Here is a 17,209-nt window from a genome sequence, read left to right as displayed (position 1 = left end):
TCCTGCTGAGAGGGCCTCGGCAGAGCACCCCGAGGCTCCTCAGCCCAGCAGGACCCGTGAGCCACCACCGCCCCCACCTGCCGTACCCGAAGCGCGGGAGACGGACGCTCTCACAGGCCGGCGCCGCCCAGCCCCACCCTCTGAGTGAGGGAGAGTGCACGGGCGGTGAGCGCCCTGAGGAGGCCGGCAACGGCCAATCGGCGCCAGGCGAGTGACGGGGCCCCGCCTCCTCCCTCCAGGGAGAGCCAATGGGATGGCCACGAGGGCGGAATGCGGGCGCGCGGGCAGTGTTGCGGCGGCGCCCCGGCGGCCCCGCCTTGTCGCAGTGCAGCGGCGGCAGCAGCAGCGCCCCCTGCCGCCTTGTGCCCGGCGTCTAGTAACCTAGCAACGCGGGGGAGCAGGACGAGCTCTCCCCGCCTCTACGTGACGCAGACGTTGACACCAGACTGCGCCTCCGAGTCGTCACGAAACGGCAACGCAACCCGGCCTTCGCCCGCGCTTCAGTCCCGACAGACAGGGTTCCCCCTGGTGGTCTCACACTTCACGTTCATTCTCCCTAGCTCAGTGCGACGGTAAGCCAAGCCCTGCTGGCTGCGCCTACAGCCAGCCCAGCTCAGGCTTTTGAGAAGTACCTCATGCCACGGGCACAACTCTGACGCTACTTTTTCAGTTAAAATCCAGGTTTATGTCCCCCTATGCAAAAACGGGAATGTGAGGGGAAAAGGTGGGCAGCCCTAGCACATCCAGTACTTACCACTTTTCAAAATAATGCATCAGATATTAGTCTCACCAGGCAAGCACAGAAAATTAAGACTATGTCTTAAAGCACTCTAGTAAAGACTGCATCACACTCACAAAAAGATGCTGATTGAAGACAGGTGCCTTAATTTCCACTTTTCCCAACCTTTCAGCAGCTCTGAATATTAAATCCACTTGTAACTATAAAAGCAACCATGGAACTTCTAAATCACAGCTTTCATAGTGTTTCAGAACAATCCTTAGAATAACTAATGCTGCAATAGTGCTATATTTTATTATGAAATTTGCTATGAAACAGAATTTGTGCTGTTAAGAAGAAATTCTCTCTCCTTTTTATTCTTGTTCATAAGAAAAAAAAATAGTAACATCAGTAATTGAAGAAAAAAACCCCAGTATCTCAAATTTTACTCATTTGACAGTCTAGAGACTATGCCTGTCCAGTTATGGGCAACTCAAAGGAAGTAGAACTAGCTTTTGGCATTTAAAGCCTTTTTATTTCTAAAAACATCCGACAGCGTAAGTAGTAAGCATAATCTGCTTGAGTCTCACATTTTTGCAAGTACTATGAAATTTAGGGAACTTTAGTATCTTAAAGTAGCATTAAAAACTGTAGGTAAGAGCCCCAGGAGTGCCTCACATTGATATCATGCCTGTTACTAGTTAAACCAGTTACACAATTATGTTTCTTTCAAGAAGAGATTATCCAGTTGCTTGAAGGCTGGGTTTGGTTTGGCCACAGCATGTAGCAGGCAATTTATCATCCCAAGCCTGCCTCAAATCCATCTGCACAGGAACCAATCCAAAGATACAAGTGGACACATGCAATTACTATTTGCCATTATAGGTCAAAAATGTTTGCCAATCCCCACATGCAGTCACGCCTCCATGGATAAACAAACAGGAAGGAGCAAATTAAGCCATACGCTTTTGTGTTATCTATGTTTTGTAAAATAAGTACAGTTCCACTACCATTATAGACAGGAGTATGACTACAGTAGTGCATCAAGAAAATCACTCTTTTGGCTTCTGAGTTTGTCTCTCTTCAGGAAAAAATTTAATTGCAAGCAGGTTTATAAGAAGCTGTATTTTCCTTGGATTTACCTCATTAGTAAATTTCACTGCTATCACCAAATCAGTCAAAACAATCTTACTAGCTCAGATGCAGTCTAGTTCCACAGAAGAGTTTTTTGAACCTGTGCAAAAGAAGCAGGTAATTTCAAGTTCTACTAGAGAATTATTTTATATTTGTTGTTTAGAGATCTGAACAAAGCTTCGAACATGTGCGCGTCCGTGTACTGCCAGCACCTAAAGCACCAGTCAGAACTGGCCTCTGTCATTAGTTCAGACTGTATTCAAACATAAAATGGTTGGGATAATGTACAGTATCAGTAAGATTAAAGTTAGATTGAACTAAAGCGTTATATAAACAAATGTCACAGATCTGTTACAGACTTCCGGGTCTGCTATAGTATGAAAGCCAGAATCCTCACATGGTAGGGGCTGGAAAGGACCTCTAGCTATCATCTAGTCCAACTCCCCTGCTAAAGCAGAGTCAGCTAGAGCACATTGCCCAAGATCACATACAGGTGAGTTTGGAGTGCCTCCAGAGGAGACTCCACATCCTCTCTGGGCATCCTGGCCCAGTGCTTCAGCACCCTCACAGGAAAGATTTATGCTGTGGTTAGGTGGAATACCCTGTGCTATAGTTTGTGCCCATTTCCCCATGTCCTATCACTGGGCACCACTGGAAACAGACTGGCTCCATCCACTTGACCCCCACCCTTTAGATACTGGTAAGCATTGATAACATCCCCTCTCAGTCTTTTCCAGGCTAAGCAGCCCTGGTCTCTCAGCCTTTCCTCACCAGAGAGATGCTCCACTCCTCTCAGCATCTTTGTAGCCCACTGCTGGACTCTGCAGTACTTCCCTGTCTCTCTGGAACTGGGGAGCCTAGAACTGGACCCAGTACTCCAGATGTGGCCTAACCAGAGCAGCGTAAAGGAGGAGGAGAACACAAAAGAATTTCAAAGAGTAACATAACTTAGTATGTACAGACCTTAAAATAAGTCAGTTGTCTAATGCCTGTTTAGCAATATTTCAACTGCCTCCTCTTTTCTGATCTCCTCTTCTACACACTGCTGCTGCAGCCAGAACTGCTCTTTGTAATCTGCTCACCTATCTGAAGTTGGCCAAGTCTTGAGCAGCCTGTCATCTAGCCTCCCTTTTTCAATCTGCATTCTTTGAGGTGTTTGTGGGTTTTCCTGTAGTCTGACATACAGGCAGAAACACAGACAATAAGACTATAACTCACTTTTTTCCTTATGCTAGGTTGTGCATTAAAAAATAAAATAAAAATCTTAAAAGCATGGTATTTATTTTACTCCAACACATTCTAACATGCTTCTGCAATTGGTACAATTAATTATGAGTTAAATAATTTAATTTCTTCAGAGCCTATTTTCCCCATTAATCACAAGACTGAAGGGATCAAAATTCTTGTCAAGATTTAGCAGATGTAGTCATGACAGCAATTGGTAGACTAAGCCAAACTCCTATAAAGACAAGTTGATTAAATTATTAATAGCCTATCTTCCTAATAAAAGAGTTGTTTTCAAAACCACAAAATAAAACTCATCCTTCTAAAAGTTAGTAAGATTTAAAGATTCCTAACAAACATTATGGCATTGCCATCCCAACTTGTTCTGAGCTGGAAAAGAGCAATTTACTTGAATGGATACTCTACAAAATGGGGTTTATTAACTTATTTTAAAGACCCTTCCTCTGATTAAAATCTGCCACTGACACAAGAGAGGCTGACAGTGCATTAATTAAACCTCACAGCAGTAAATTAATTCCCTCCAGGAACACACACTCTAAGTAGAACTGTACATTCGATACCCCACCCCCCACATAGCTTTTTCCTTTCTATACTTTATATATACTTTATATTTCAGGATTGTCTGCTACTTTTATTTCAACAACAGATGTCATTTCCAAATACAGATAATTTTCCTCAATGCCTTAGTGAGCCTAGTTTTAAATTTCTCATTTGCCCTTTAACTACTCTTTCCTTTTCCTCAGTGCTTGGAGATCTAACAACTCAGCAAAAATTATTCTCTGCACCATGTATGAATACACAAACACAACTATTTCAGTTCTTGCTCTGTCAACAACAGACATTTATCTTTTCAGCCACATGAATATAACTGTGCTCACTTCTATTTTTCTTGTCAGTTTTGTTGTGGTGAACAGAATTTTAAGAACTTAAGACCAGGAAATGCAATTAAAGTATAAATACTGTAACCTTTGCTAACACAAGACAGTGGTTAAAGATCTCTGTAGAAACAAAATTAAATTACTGGATCAGTTAAGCAAAGGCATGTGTCCTACCTTTTACCAATACTTCTGAGTACCTCTAAAATAAAAGAATAAAAACTATTTTAATGATCAAAACAAGCTTTAGTTATTTTCTCCATCACTCTAACCTTCAGATGCTCAACATATTGTACATATATACTACAAGGAAAAAAAGTTCAATTATCTTTGCTCCATTAAAAAAAAACACACAAACCAACAAAAACCCCAAACAACCCCCCCCAAATAAAAAAAACCCCAAACCTCCTAACAACATAAAACCGCCAAAAACCCCAAACAAAAAAACCCTACCCAACCTCCCCTCAAAACCCTTGCATTTCAATACAGAATTTTCAAACACCAATACAAAGAAAATACTAAATACTTTGAACAGTTTTAATGTTTTTATGGCTTTTGAAAAACCAAAGCCCTCAAATTTTATGGGCTGATGGAAAACCACCCGAAAGGCAGCATTCCAGACCAACTTGTCAGCCCGTGGCTCGGACAGCAGCACTCTGCGGTGGGTTAGGAATTGGCTGGAAGGCCGAACCCAGAGAGTAGTGGTGAATGGTGCCACATCCAGCTGGAGGCCAATCACTAGTGGTGTCCCCTAGGGATCAGTGCTGAGCCCCATCCTGTTCAGTATCTTTATGGATGATCTGGATGAGGGGATTGAGTCCACCATTAGTAAGCTTGCAGACAACATCAAGTTGGGAGCAGGTGTTGATCTGTTAGAGGGTAGAAAGGCTCTCCAGAGGGACCTTGACAGGCTGGACAGATGGGCGGAGTCCAACATGATGGCATTCAACAAGTCCAAGTGCCGGGTCCTGCACTTTGGTCACAACAACCCCATGCAGCGCTACAGGCTGGGGACAGAGTGGCTGGAGAGCAGCCAGGCAGATAGGGACCTGAGGGTACTGATTAACAGCTGGCTAAACATGAGCCAGCAGTGTGCCCAAGTGGCCAAGAGGGCCAATGGCATCCTGGCCTGCATTAGGAATAGGGTAGTCAGCAGGAGCAGGGAAGTCATTGTGCCCCTGTACTCAGCACTGGTTAGGCCACACCTTGAGTGCTGTGTCCAGTTCTGGGCCCCTCAATTTAAGGATATTGAGACACTTGAACGTGTCCAGAGAAGGGCAAAGAGGCTGGCGAGAGGTCTCGAGCACAAGCCCTATGAGGAGAGGCTGAGGGAGCTTGGGTTGTTTAGCGGTGAGGAGTCACAGGGGAGACCTAATTGCTGTCTACAACTACCTGAAAGGAGGCTGTAGCCAGGTGGGGGTTGGTCTCTTCTCCCAGGCAACCAGCACCAGAACAAGAGGACACAGTCTCAAGCTGTGCCAGGGGAAGTTTAGGCTCAAAGTGAGGAGAACATTCTTCACAGAAGGAGTGATTGGCCATTGGCCAATGGGCTGCCCAGGGAGGTGTTGGAGTCACCCTTGCTGGAGGTGTTCAAAAAGGGATTGGATGTGGCACTTGAAGCCATGGTTTAGTTAGTCATGAGGTGTTGGGTGATAGGTTGGACTTGATGAACTCTGAGGTCTTTTCCAACCTTACTGATTCTACAACTCTATAACTCCACCACCTTAGTTAACTGAGACAAGTTAAGTGAGTAGTATTACATTTGCCACTGGGATTACATTAAATTTGACCCCAATCCAATGCTTTCCTATTGCATTAAAAGGCAGGATAGATATTTTGACATTCATATAAAAACAATAAAGAACAAAGATAAATTGAGATGCTGATGGTAGTTAATAAGATTATTGATAGGCAGTTTAGAGGTTACAACACATAATGGCTAGGATTGATGCAAAGTCAGAAGGGAGTAACAACAACTAAATGTGCTGGAAAGTGCCTGACTGCAGGATACCCTTTATTTTAATGTTCAATAAAGAAAACAGAATTGTTTGGAGCTACTGCTGAAGCCTCATTGCTCTTTGTAAACTTTACTTCTCCCTTTCTCACAAATCCTTTTTTCCTAAGGGCTCAGGTCTATATGACAACAGCCCTGCTTCTTAGGAAAAGCAAGGAATTTCCAACTTCCAATCATTCTATTGTGTCACCTAAATCTCTTGCAATTCTCCCTCCTTTCAGAGGGAAACAATGCACTGTTACTATTACTTCATTATCTACTATTGGAGGGCATCATACCCTTTGCACATATATTGGAAGAGGCCTCTTGTCAAAATGACATTTCAGTGAACACTGGGTATTATTATCATTTACCAACAGCTTGTCTCAACAAGAATAGGCCAGCAGTGCCTACTTCATTTTTCTGTTGATTTGTTATAAATGTCTCAATACTCCTGTCTCAAGAACTAAGTTGCCACCAGGTGGTTGGGTAGAATCACTAATGTACAGCCTTAGATGAGTCAAAAATAAATACTACAAATTTGAGCAATCATTTATCCATCCCTTCACCAGTCAGTAGCAACAATAACTGGTACAGATCCATCAGTGTTGCACTACAAAGAGAATTTCAACAAATCCTAGATTTTTTTTTTAAAATGATCAATAAAGCACAGTTCAGGTGCTTTATTGATGAAAGTGCATCAGAGTTCCTGTTTCTCTCCACTAACCACAGTGGAGTCAGCTGCAACAGGAACTTTATTACTTTCAGCAAAAGCAGAATTAAAAGCAGCTTCCTGCTCCTCTAAAGTCACAGCAGCAGTGGATCCTCTAACAGATGTGCTGGAAAAGGCTGGTCGTTGCTCTGTAATCCTTTCCAGGTCTGCTGTTTTCCTACCTCTTCTTCTGCCCAGGATTTTAATGTAATTAGCTGGCACAAGTCCTGTTGTTTGGCCATCATAACTAGCCAAAAGCCAACCACGGATCTTGGGTTGTTGCTCTGAAGAAGAAAAGGCAAATGCATCAAATTACAAAACTATTCATAATATGCTGCAGTAGATAACACAAGAGCTCATCATGCAGAGAACAAAAACCTCTGTGATTAAAGGCAAATACAAATCACGAGAGAGAAGTGACTAGGGTCTACATTGGGGAGGTAAGCTAAGGTATAAGGGAAGAGCAGGTTGTTCTGAAATTCATGACACCACCATATTGCAAATGCTTGGGGATCTTCACAGTTGTACAGCACAGGAGACAAAAAGGTAACTGACGACGAAGATTGGAATCAGTACAGCTGACCAATATGATTGAGTATCGATCCTTTATTGTTCCAGTATGGCAGGCCTATGGCACAAGCCTAGGGTGCGAGTATAGCACAGTAAAGTATAGCATGGAAGAAGAAGGGATAGGAAAGGCAGAAGTGCCTAGCAAGGGAACTTCTACAACTTATATAAACTCGGAGTGCCTTGTTGGCATGGACTCATTGGTTCCCTATGGGTGACCACACATCACACTATTGTAGATTATTGGTCCAACTACTGATGACACGCGAGGTTTGTTGATGCAGGTGCATGTCCTGTTGTCCCAAGATAACTTGCTGTGTTTATAGCTACCAGTGCCTTGCTTTAGTTACATGCTGCAGGCACAGCACTGTTTGGTGCACTGATAGCTGGCTCTGCACTTATGCTGAGCATGGCCTACCACCATGGCAGGCTCTAGGCCTGCACTGCCAGATTGCTCACACTGCTCGTCGCTGGCATTGCCACAGGCAACCATAAGAATAACCACAAATTACACTGAGTCACTTTAGGCTGTCACACCTTAAGGAAATTAAATGAAACTATTCCATAAGTTTTAGTACAGTGAAAGAGAGGGGGAAAAAAACGTCAGTGTGGATGAGGAGTTTGGTCAATTAAGGTGGTATTTTTTTTGTTTTCATTTTCAGGTTTTCACAACATGATTTACTTCACATGTGAAGAGAAAACAAATACAAAACTAGAAGCATACCTTTGGGTGCTAATTTTAGCATGTCACCAGCACGGAAAGAAATTTCTTCTTCTGAGAGAGCACTGAAATCATATTCTGCTCTTCCAACTACATGATCATCTTCTCCACTCGCCCAGTTACTGGATACTGTTTCCAAACAGAAATCAGAAGTTTATTTGTTTTGAATATAAAGTTTCGTGGTTGTTCTTTTTTAAAGGAAAACTAAGAAAGCACTTAATTTCAACAGAGTACTAAACAAAGCAGCATTTGCTGAGTCAATCCAGACAATACTTTCCCCCCTGCAACAAATGCCACATCTAATGGAAAGGAATCGTGATTTTGGAATCACTCTAAGTTTACTATGAAACTGCCTTTTAACTCAACAAGCTACTCAAAACAGGTCGTTGCTTGCATCACATGCCTAAAATTCAGTATTGCACCCCAGTACTTTTTAACTTACACACTACTGCAGTATGAGATTAACTGCTATACATGGTAACAAAAGGAACAACATATTCCTCATTTCTCTTGTGCTGCAGATCATCTTTACCTGTTTCTTCATCACTGTACGTAGAAAGCAGCTTCCAAATCAGATAGGGACCTCCCATGATAACAGCAAAGAACAGGAAAATGGGCCAGGATTTTGCCGAGTTAGCCTTGTCATCAAGGCCGACACGAGCTACTGTCCCCTCACTTTCAGCCCACAAATCCTCATTCTCAGAGCTCTTCCGCAGACCTAGTAATCGCTGTAAACGTTGGTAGAGATATCTTATAGTTCTCACTAAAGCAAAAGCTGAAAACACCTTTGTGAAGTGTACTTTGAGGCGGGAGAAGTGATTGGCTACATCCAACACAGCTCTGAAACTGTTGTACACAGCTGAAAAGGTAGCATCCATCATCATGCTGACAGAGGCAAAGGCGTGCACAATACTTTCAATGGACTGGAATGCGCCTCTGCTGTTCTCTTCAGCCTGCTGAACAAACCTGCTGGGAGGAATATCATCTGCACGGAAGCGATTATAACCCAAACCACCATATCCATAACTGTAAGGACTATAGCTTCCATAAAAAGAGGTTCCATATGAACCATAGCCTGGAGAAAAGGAACTAGTATATGCTGGCCTGAAAGTGCCCAGACTACTGCTTCCTGTTTGCTGTGATGGTCTTGGCAAAATAGGTGGAGGTATTCGAGTGGCTGTGGGCTGTCCAGGCCTGGTCAGCAGGTTATCACCCAAGTCAGCAGACCTAAATAAATTGAGACAAGCAAGATCAGTACTCAAAGCAAGTCTGTATCTTCATTTCCCCAGAGCTCTTAGGTAACTGCATAAATACAATGGTGTGTTTCAGTAGTGCTAGGATAGGGAACTCAGTAGCAAAACACTCTGTACACTGCACATCATTTGTGGGAAGGTAAAATTCCCATCAGGAAATACAAGTCTTTCAGAGGTAAAAACAAACAAACACCCCACACCAAAACACAAAAAAACCCCATAATGAGATATTTGGTGTAAATGTGTAATTGCAGCATATTTGAAGCATACACCTTGTGTACTTAATCCATGACTATGAAAGTGTGAAATACTAAATCTCAATCCATCAAGCCTGATGCCATTAACACCTAGGTCATCTCTCTCACACAGAAGCCTATGCACTGCCAAGAATATTTATGAAATTTTCAATCTGAAAGCTTTATTTCCAGTATTTGTTCTCAGCTCTTTTATACAGTAAGGCAGTGATACAGCAGGAAGAAAATTTCAAAACTCCTTTGAATCCACCCTCAAAGAAAAGTGCAACATGATGTAACTGAGAATTCAAGGAATTATACAACACATGAAAGGGTTTTGGATGCCCCAATTTCCCCCTCTTACACCTGAACTATCAAATTACCTTTGTGTAGCATGTCAAAGGATTGAATCTATTACTGTTCACTGTTGGAGTGAAAGTATTATAAGTCAATTTTTTTAAAACTTAACAAACTTTTATTCTTTGTGTGCCTGTAAATTTAAGTAATTTTACCTATGCCCTTCATAAGAAGACTGCAAGTACTAGACTGGGATTTAATCTCTGCCAAGTAGCCGTCCAACTTTTGCTTTTGCTACATTAGCATCCTAAAAGTCAAATATTTTGACCATTTCCTGTGTTTACCACTTCATCCCATGACTTCCCACTTCTGTAGTCCATTAACTTCACAGAAAAAAACTATTAAAAAAAGTCAGGTTTGAATTGCTAGGGAGCTGCTGTCTTCTGCATTGCTTTCAGTGTGACACATGCTTGCTATGCTATTTCCGTATTAGGTAGGGGACAATTTCATCTCAGCAAATCTAACAGGTTTCCACAGCAAATAATAATATTTATATCTCTACACTGTTTGTTTGGTCTGTTGTAGACTTTCACTCTCTCAGCAGTTAAAAATAGAAGCAAAAGTAAGTTGGTATTACAAAAACCAGAGGTATTATAACTTGTTAAGTCACACCACGGTCCCCTCCCCAGAAGTCCCCACCTTTAAAGCTGCTTGAAGCAATGCAAAATAAGTTAGATAACCCCACCAAGAAAAATTAACATGGAATGTCCTGCTCAGCAAGCTTCAGCTTGCAGTGAAAGCAGCAAAGATTCTGTCCAGTGTTTTAGTCTCAGCCTAACCTTTTGCCCAGTTTCAGATAACTCTAATTGCAATCACTAGCACCAAATGAAAAACAAGACCAATCTTCAATCACCAAGCCTTCCTCGATTTCTGATAAAAAGGAAGGATTTTGCAAACACTTTCCAGATCACATATTTCCCTGTGAGCAGGTTGGGTTTTCTGGAAAGACTCAGATTGCTGTGTGACAAAAAGACAGTAACACAGAGATGCATCTTTTCCAGCTCCTGGGGATCATACGCAGCTTCTCCACTCCTAGACAGGCATGCACACACTCACCTATATAATTTATATATATATATACTTTTTATATATACATATATATATATATGCATACTATATAATCCCCAGGAACGGACATCCACACTGTCCACTCATGGCAACATGTACAGCTTTACCTTCACAGTAAACATGCAGCTTTCCAAAGGTACAAATACGGTTTGCAACCAATGCATTGCATGAGCCTCCCACTCCCACTTCCTCTCCCCGCTGAGGAGTCTCCAACAATGATCCTTTCCTGTCTGGCACACAACCCTCATCAAATCAGGGCGAACGACCGCAAAACACCTCAGCATGTAACTGAAACCCCCTCAAGTTCTGCTCAGCCACTAGCTTGCTAAAACACTTCCTGGCTGGGCCCGACCTTTGAGCTCCCCCTAAGGGGCGAAGGCCAAGGCGGGAGGCCCGGGCAGGGGAGGCGCTGCCGCTCGGAGTGGGGCGAACACAGAAAAGCCACAGTTAGAGACCCGAAGGTCGGCGCACGCACTTACTGGAAGGCCGGCGCCACGGTACCCGCCAGCCGCCGGTTCTCCCAGGGTTTAGGAGGCGGCGGCTGCGACGCCATGTCCGCCGCGCTGCGGGCCCCACTCTGCCCCCGACCCGCCCCGCCCCGGCCCGCCGCGCCGCGCTCCTCCGCTCGCCCGCCCACCGGCAGACACAACCGCGAGAGCGCCGAGCTATTCACCAGCCGCCGGTGGGGCAGGGCTTCTTGCCACGGTAACCCAGCGATACACTCTGCCTGGCCTCTGCACAAGCCTGTGCCGGCTCCGGTGGCGCACCCGGGAGAGCGGGGCAAGGCCCCGCGTGGAGCTGCTGTGAGGTGGTCGTGGCTCCCTGGGGAGCGCACTGGGCAGGGGGGCGGCGGCTTCTAGGAGCCCGTTTGCGTCTCCTTTGGCCTTCTTAAGGGAGGACGGCCCGCTGCCGTGCTGTCCCGATCCCCGCTCCGACCCCGGTTCAGCCGGGGAGGAGCTGTAACGGTTCTAAGGCTCGGGGCGCGCGCTCGTGTGGGGACGGGAGCTATGGGCGCTTGTCGCCTCCCGGAGATCGGAGGCGTCGGGCTGGGAGCGGTGGTGCTGAGCTACCCCTGGAGCTGCTGGGCCGCTCAGGGCTGGCCTAACGCGACCCGCCTGTTGTGTCGCGGGGGCTGCGGTCGTGGGAGAGGTGTGAGGTCCCGGGTGTCGGCTGGGGGAGCGGCTTCCATGGGGACCGGTGACTGCCAGGCCCTGCTGCTGGTGTTCGGCGGCGGCGTTCAGTCCGCCCCTGGGCTTCATCAGAAGCTTCGAGTGGGCTTTTTCTTCTTAAATCTCTGGGTTCAGACGATTAGACAGTATTGTGGCCATATTTTAACTCTGATGAAGCTGAGTCGAACTAACAGTTCGATGTAACAGTGTGTTTGGGATTTTTTTTTTCTTTTTAAAAGGAGGTTTGAGTTCTCTGTGTAGTCGGTTTTGCAGTTTACTGTAAAGAATCAGAATCAGAAACAAAAATAATTGAATTAAAACTTCTCCCATCCATCTTGTGAAAGTTTTCCATGGTTGAGCTATTTCTATGCAAGGTACTCCTGACTAGGATGCGACATGAGAGGTGTGACATTGTGACTGGTGTGAAAATGCTGATATATCCTGCCTCTGCGCCACCTCTTGCAATGCAAAAACTAAGAGGATATCAAATATTGCTTCTAGGATCCATGTTAAAAACAAAATTTTGTGGTACATTCATTGGTAGGTGGTACATTCATCGGTAGGTGATGTGGAATTCCTTGCCAAAGGATGTGGAGGCAAAAGAATTTCAGAGACACCAGAAGATTAGAGGAAAGATTTGTTAGCAACAGACAAATGGCAGTAGATCAAATTAATTCCCCAAACCAGAAATAACTGGAGGCAGAGGTATATACCCTGCACACGTGTTTTCCTGTGACAGCTGTTTATCCCTGCTCTGGGTGACTAGAGTGGTTAAAAGCTCAGCATAGCTTTGTCAGAACTCTTCAGGTTTTTCTAGGAAGCATAGAAACTTTCCCCCAAGTCAGCATTCTTTCTGGGTTGGTCTTTTGGTTCTGTTGTGCCTTTGATTTAAGACGAATGTGTATCCTAAACTTTCCCTACAGGGGAAAGAAAAGAAAAGGGAAAAAAAAAACAAAACAAGCAGTGATTCTAAATGTGATGTAATGTAGTTAAGTGAGTCCTTTTATTTTTCAGTTGCTGAATGGTGTTTTTATATTCTTTTTTTTTTTAATTTTAGAATTGTCCAGCATGTCTTCACTAACAGAAAAGGACAGACCGATTGTTCAGCTGTTACTGAACACTGGCACTTGCCCACGGTGTATTTTGAGGTTCTGCCGCGTGGGATCACAGACACTTTATAGGCATCCATACAGGGTTGTTCTTCATATTCCTAATTAGAATGTGTGAACATAGGAATGCAGTGTTCTTTGTGCTACTTTGGAAGAGAAGGTGGTTGGTTATGGTCTTGTGCTCTTGGCCTCAGGGGAGAATGCTTTGCAGCAAGAGTTATGAAAACTGGCTGCTGCTACACTGTGTAATTCTGAGAAATCACAAGAATCAGAATGTAACAATTGTTGTGGGTTAAATGTTAAGCTTGACTGTGAAAGTTGCTATGTATTCCCTTAAAACACCAGAACTCAGGGCACATTAGCTTCTGCAGAGCATGCCTCTAGCACTTTTGAAGCAGACCAGATATGACAGTTCCCTCTGTTCTGTTTCCTTTAATGCAGCTGATGCAGGGGGGAAAGCATCTATGCTCCAAACCTTTTTGCCTCATGCATCCTTCTTTCAGCAAAATCAGTAGAGCAATGTAATAGAAGGATTGCTGAGCACAGATTAAGGTTCCTTTTCAATTATTACACATCCTTTGTAGCAGACCTTAGTGCTGAATTTCAGTACTCTTCACATTATTCTTAACTGTGCACAATCATTCTTACCTTTGACTTATATTTGACAATCTTCGACTTGCTTTTGGCTCTTTGTGCCTCCTCCATATTGGTTTTTTGAGATCTCTTTCATTGTGTAGGCCAAGTAAATGTCTCCATTTATGTGACCTAATCCCATGCCTTTACACTTGCAACTTTTCATGTCTGTCTTGCTTGTTTTAGCTTTGTCCAAGTTTAGGCTCTCCATAATTAATTTTTAACTTTTTTCTTCCTTGTCCTTTTCCATTTTCTATCAATCACTTGAAGACTGTTCATTCTAAATGCCATTTTTTATTCTTTTGCATCCCTACCTAATTTTCTTTGGAGTTTTCTTCTGCTTCAGTAACAAAGACACCATAACTGCTGTCTTTGTTACTAAAGACCTTTTCAAAAGTCTTTCTTTCTTTCTGAACTATGTCTTGCCTCTTTCTCTCATCCTTCCTAAAATTCAGAAGTATGCAGGTAATTCCCTCCTCACCAGCACATCCTTTAATTTTTGTAGGCTTCTCTCTGAATATGGAGTTCTTCCTCTGTGTATTTAATTTCACCCTCACCTGAATCTGCTCTCATTTTCTTTTACTAGCCAATTGTCTTCCTAGTCATCTGGGCTAATGGAGTTGGAGGTATTAAATTCTAACATAATCTAAATGACAAAAAGGCAATAAACATCTATTTTCATTTGATAGTCATGGGGCCAAAGACAAATGCATTTCTGCAAATCAGGTCTATAAAATGTGTTCATTCTTGGGTGATAAAAAGTCTATTCAGTAGAATGCAATTTCTCTGGCTAACATACTGAGAGAAGTGCAGATTGGGGCTTTTATATTGTGTCTTTTGGTATAAATTCTGAGCTCTTAGTTGCCATGCACTAAGGCTGAACTGGAATGGTCCTGCCTTTTAGAACTGTGTTTGTAAGCGCTTGCTACAACATTGGAGAAAAGAGTCAGAACCAACAACAATATGATTCCTCTGTTTGTATTAGGATTTGATGAAGGATTTAGAAGAATTTCTGAAAAATAACCAAGGGAAAGAAGATAGAGATTGTTTTGATGTAGTCGATCCACCTTCTAAGAGAGTCAGACTTGAACACACAGAAGGGCCTGATGATCCAAACCACAATGGAGCTCTCCATCAGATTCCATTGGTTAAGGATGAAAATACTGCAGTGGAGAACTTGGCTGTGAAGGTTTGCAATGTGTGCTTGGGAATTCTCCAGGATTTCTGTGAGACTGACTTTGTTAAAAGGGTAAATACCTGTTGTTACGTACTTTTTCTGGAGCTTGGGGCCTACAGTATAGAGCTGGTGATTAGGAACTTTATACAGTTAAACAACTAAGGAAAAAAATAGTGGAAACCAATCTGAAACACTTAACCTGTTTTGAATATTTGAAATGTAGATGGCGCCATTCAGCTATGAACTGCTTGTCAACAATGTGTGCATCTCATACACTTGGGAAATGTAATTTGTTGGTGTGACTGTATTTTGCCCATAATGTCATAATATAACTACTGCAGATGCAATGGAATGACCTCTAGGAGCATCTTTTCCTAAGAAACATTCTGACATGATTTCAGAAGACAACCTGAAGTTCAGCTGTTTAGGTTACAGGGAAAACCTCACAGTAAATGATGACCTCTCTTCACTTTTCTTACATGAAGAGAAATTTAGGTGGCATCAACTGCTGTGCTCTTCAGCTTAACTACATGTTCCTAATATAGCCTGAGTACTACTATTTAGAAAACCACAGAGGATGAAGATGTTTGGGTGATACAACAGAATGTAGATAATGGAGAATTTAGGAGAGAATATGGCCATAATGAGTGTTGCAAACATAATCTCAGAGCAATAAAATGGCTTAGGTGACAAGCAGAAATATTGGATAGATAAACCATGCCTGCTTTTGAGATAATTAGCAGAGTTTTAGTAGAGAAAAATTTGGTTTTATAATGTGGATATATCTAGAAATGGAACTAAACAGAAAGCATAGTATATAGGTTTTGTTGCAGTGCATGATATTTCTTTTTTTGTTTGTTTCCATTGGCAGAGTATATATCTTTTTACAGAATCCACTTCTAAGACTTATTTCAGAGTTGCTTTCTTGAGTAGCAATGGAGCATGTGACAGCATTTGTTAAGACACCCCAAAACCTGATTAATTTATAAGGAGATTTGCATATCTGAGATACTGATTTCACCTTGAAAGTTCAGCATTCATGTTTAACATTCACTTAAATCACTGATACTTTGGACCACTTCACGTGTGTTTAATCTTACATGCAGTAGGGACATCTAGCCATCAGCTCTCATTTGCCTGTTTTAAAATCTTTGATACATGTTTGGGTTCTTACTTGATTTCCAGTGACAGACATGATTTTTTGTGTGATGAAAAGTGATCATAAATTATACTGTGGATACCTGTTTGCCCCTGTCTTATCCCAGGATCTTACACATTTTTATTATCATAGAATTGTATCACTGCCATGAAAAAAGACATTCTGAGTCAGCTGGTCTAGACATTGGTCACTGTGGTATGATTTTGTCATGTTGAGATTTCTGTATGCAATTGCTCTTAGCCTTAAAATACCGATTTTGGTTGTTTCATAGCAATAAGAATAGAGTTTGTTAGTAATGTCTTTCAACAGAACCAAAAAGCTTATGTTCCAGTAAGTTGTAAGAGATTACTCTGGTGTGTATGTTGGACACCTGAATCCTAAAAGATTATCAACTCAGTTCCATTGCTGTGGTTTAATGTTGAAGTCCTTCTCTTACAGGTGTGCCAAAAGGTTAGTTCTGCCAACTACCAGTTCACTAGTTTTGTGTTTTCTGTGTCACTACCACCACAGCTGTCTGTTAGGGAGGTAAGTGTTTACAGATACTTCTTCATAACTTAAATGTGTATTAAAGAAAGTAACTAAGGAATGTACAGGCTGGAGGTGATTTGATTTTTAATTGCTATTGCTTAAAAACCAAAACAAAACCAAAAACCACATGCCAGAAGCAAAGTCTGCTCTCCTCTTCCTTATTGGTCAGTATTATTTTCATTAATAACGTGTCTGAGTTGCTTCAGTTTTCAGTTAGCCCAGGAGTTACTTTGCATCTGAAAATTTAACAGGAGTTTTTTAAAATCCTTGGTGTATTGTTCCCTTTGGTACAGATGCCAGCTCTGCTTTGTGACTCTTCCCGGAGAAGGAACTGCACAGCTGGTGCCTTTCCTGAAATAAAGGGTGGTGCAGAATACAAATGAAGGAATTTGAAGAAAGTCCTTAACTGTTCAGCATTTTAATGGACATTTTAATAGTCACCTGTCTTGGGCACTGTTGAAAGTCTAGATTTGTAAAACTACCAGTTATACAGTCTAGATTTCGGAAACTAATGATCCTGCTGGCAATTTTAATCAAACTTAAATTGTTTACATTTCA

The 17,209-nt window shown here is 42.6% G+C and overlaps 2 protein-coding genes across 4 annotated transcripts in view; one reads left to right on the top strand and one right to left on the bottom strand.

Moving 5' to 3' along the window:
• Positions 1-5,685: 5,685 nt before the first annotated feature.
• Positions 5,686-11,466, bottom strand: PEX13 (peroxisomal biogenesis factor 13). Its single transcript, XM_054180068.1, has 4 exons — positions 11,356-11,466; positions 8,498-9,192; positions 7,969-8,094; positions 5,686-6,961 (listed from the first exon to the last, which is right to left on the bottom strand). Exons 1-4 carry the CDS (start codon positions 11,427-11,429, stop codon positions 6,666-6,668), a joined length of 1,191 nt encoding a protein of 396 aa, XP_054036043.1. The 5' UTR covers positions 11,430-11,466; the 3' UTR covers positions 5,686-6,665.
• Positions 11,467-11,557: 91 nt separating this feature from the next.
• The window catches only part of PUS10 (pseudouridine synthase 10), a 30,508-nt gene continuing 24,856 nt past the window's right edge, over positions 11,558-17,209 (top strand). For 2 of the 3 annotated variants that reach the window (XM_054180067.1, XM_054180064.1), the window contains exons 1-4: positions 11,599-11,684; positions 13,103-13,239; positions 14,773-15,036; positions 16,562-16,648. In XM_054180067.1, coding sequence (XP_054036042.1) covers positions 13,114-13,239; positions 14,773-15,036; positions 16,562-16,648 — 477 coding nt within the window. In that variant the 5' untranslated portion in view covers positions 11,599-11,684; positions 13,103-13,113. The other variant, XM_054180066.1, reaches the window with a different exon arrangement.

The sequence above is a fragment of the Dryobates pubescens genome, chromosome 3 (genome assembly GCF_014839835.1).
Source record: "Dryobates pubescens isolate bDryPub1 chromosome 3, bDryPub1.pri, whole genome shotgun sequence".
Classification (NCBI taxonomy): Eukaryota; Metazoa; Chordata; class Aves; order Piciformes; family Picidae; genus Dryobates; species Dryobates pubescens.
This window is presented reverse-complemented; position numbering and strand designations above follow the sequence as displayed.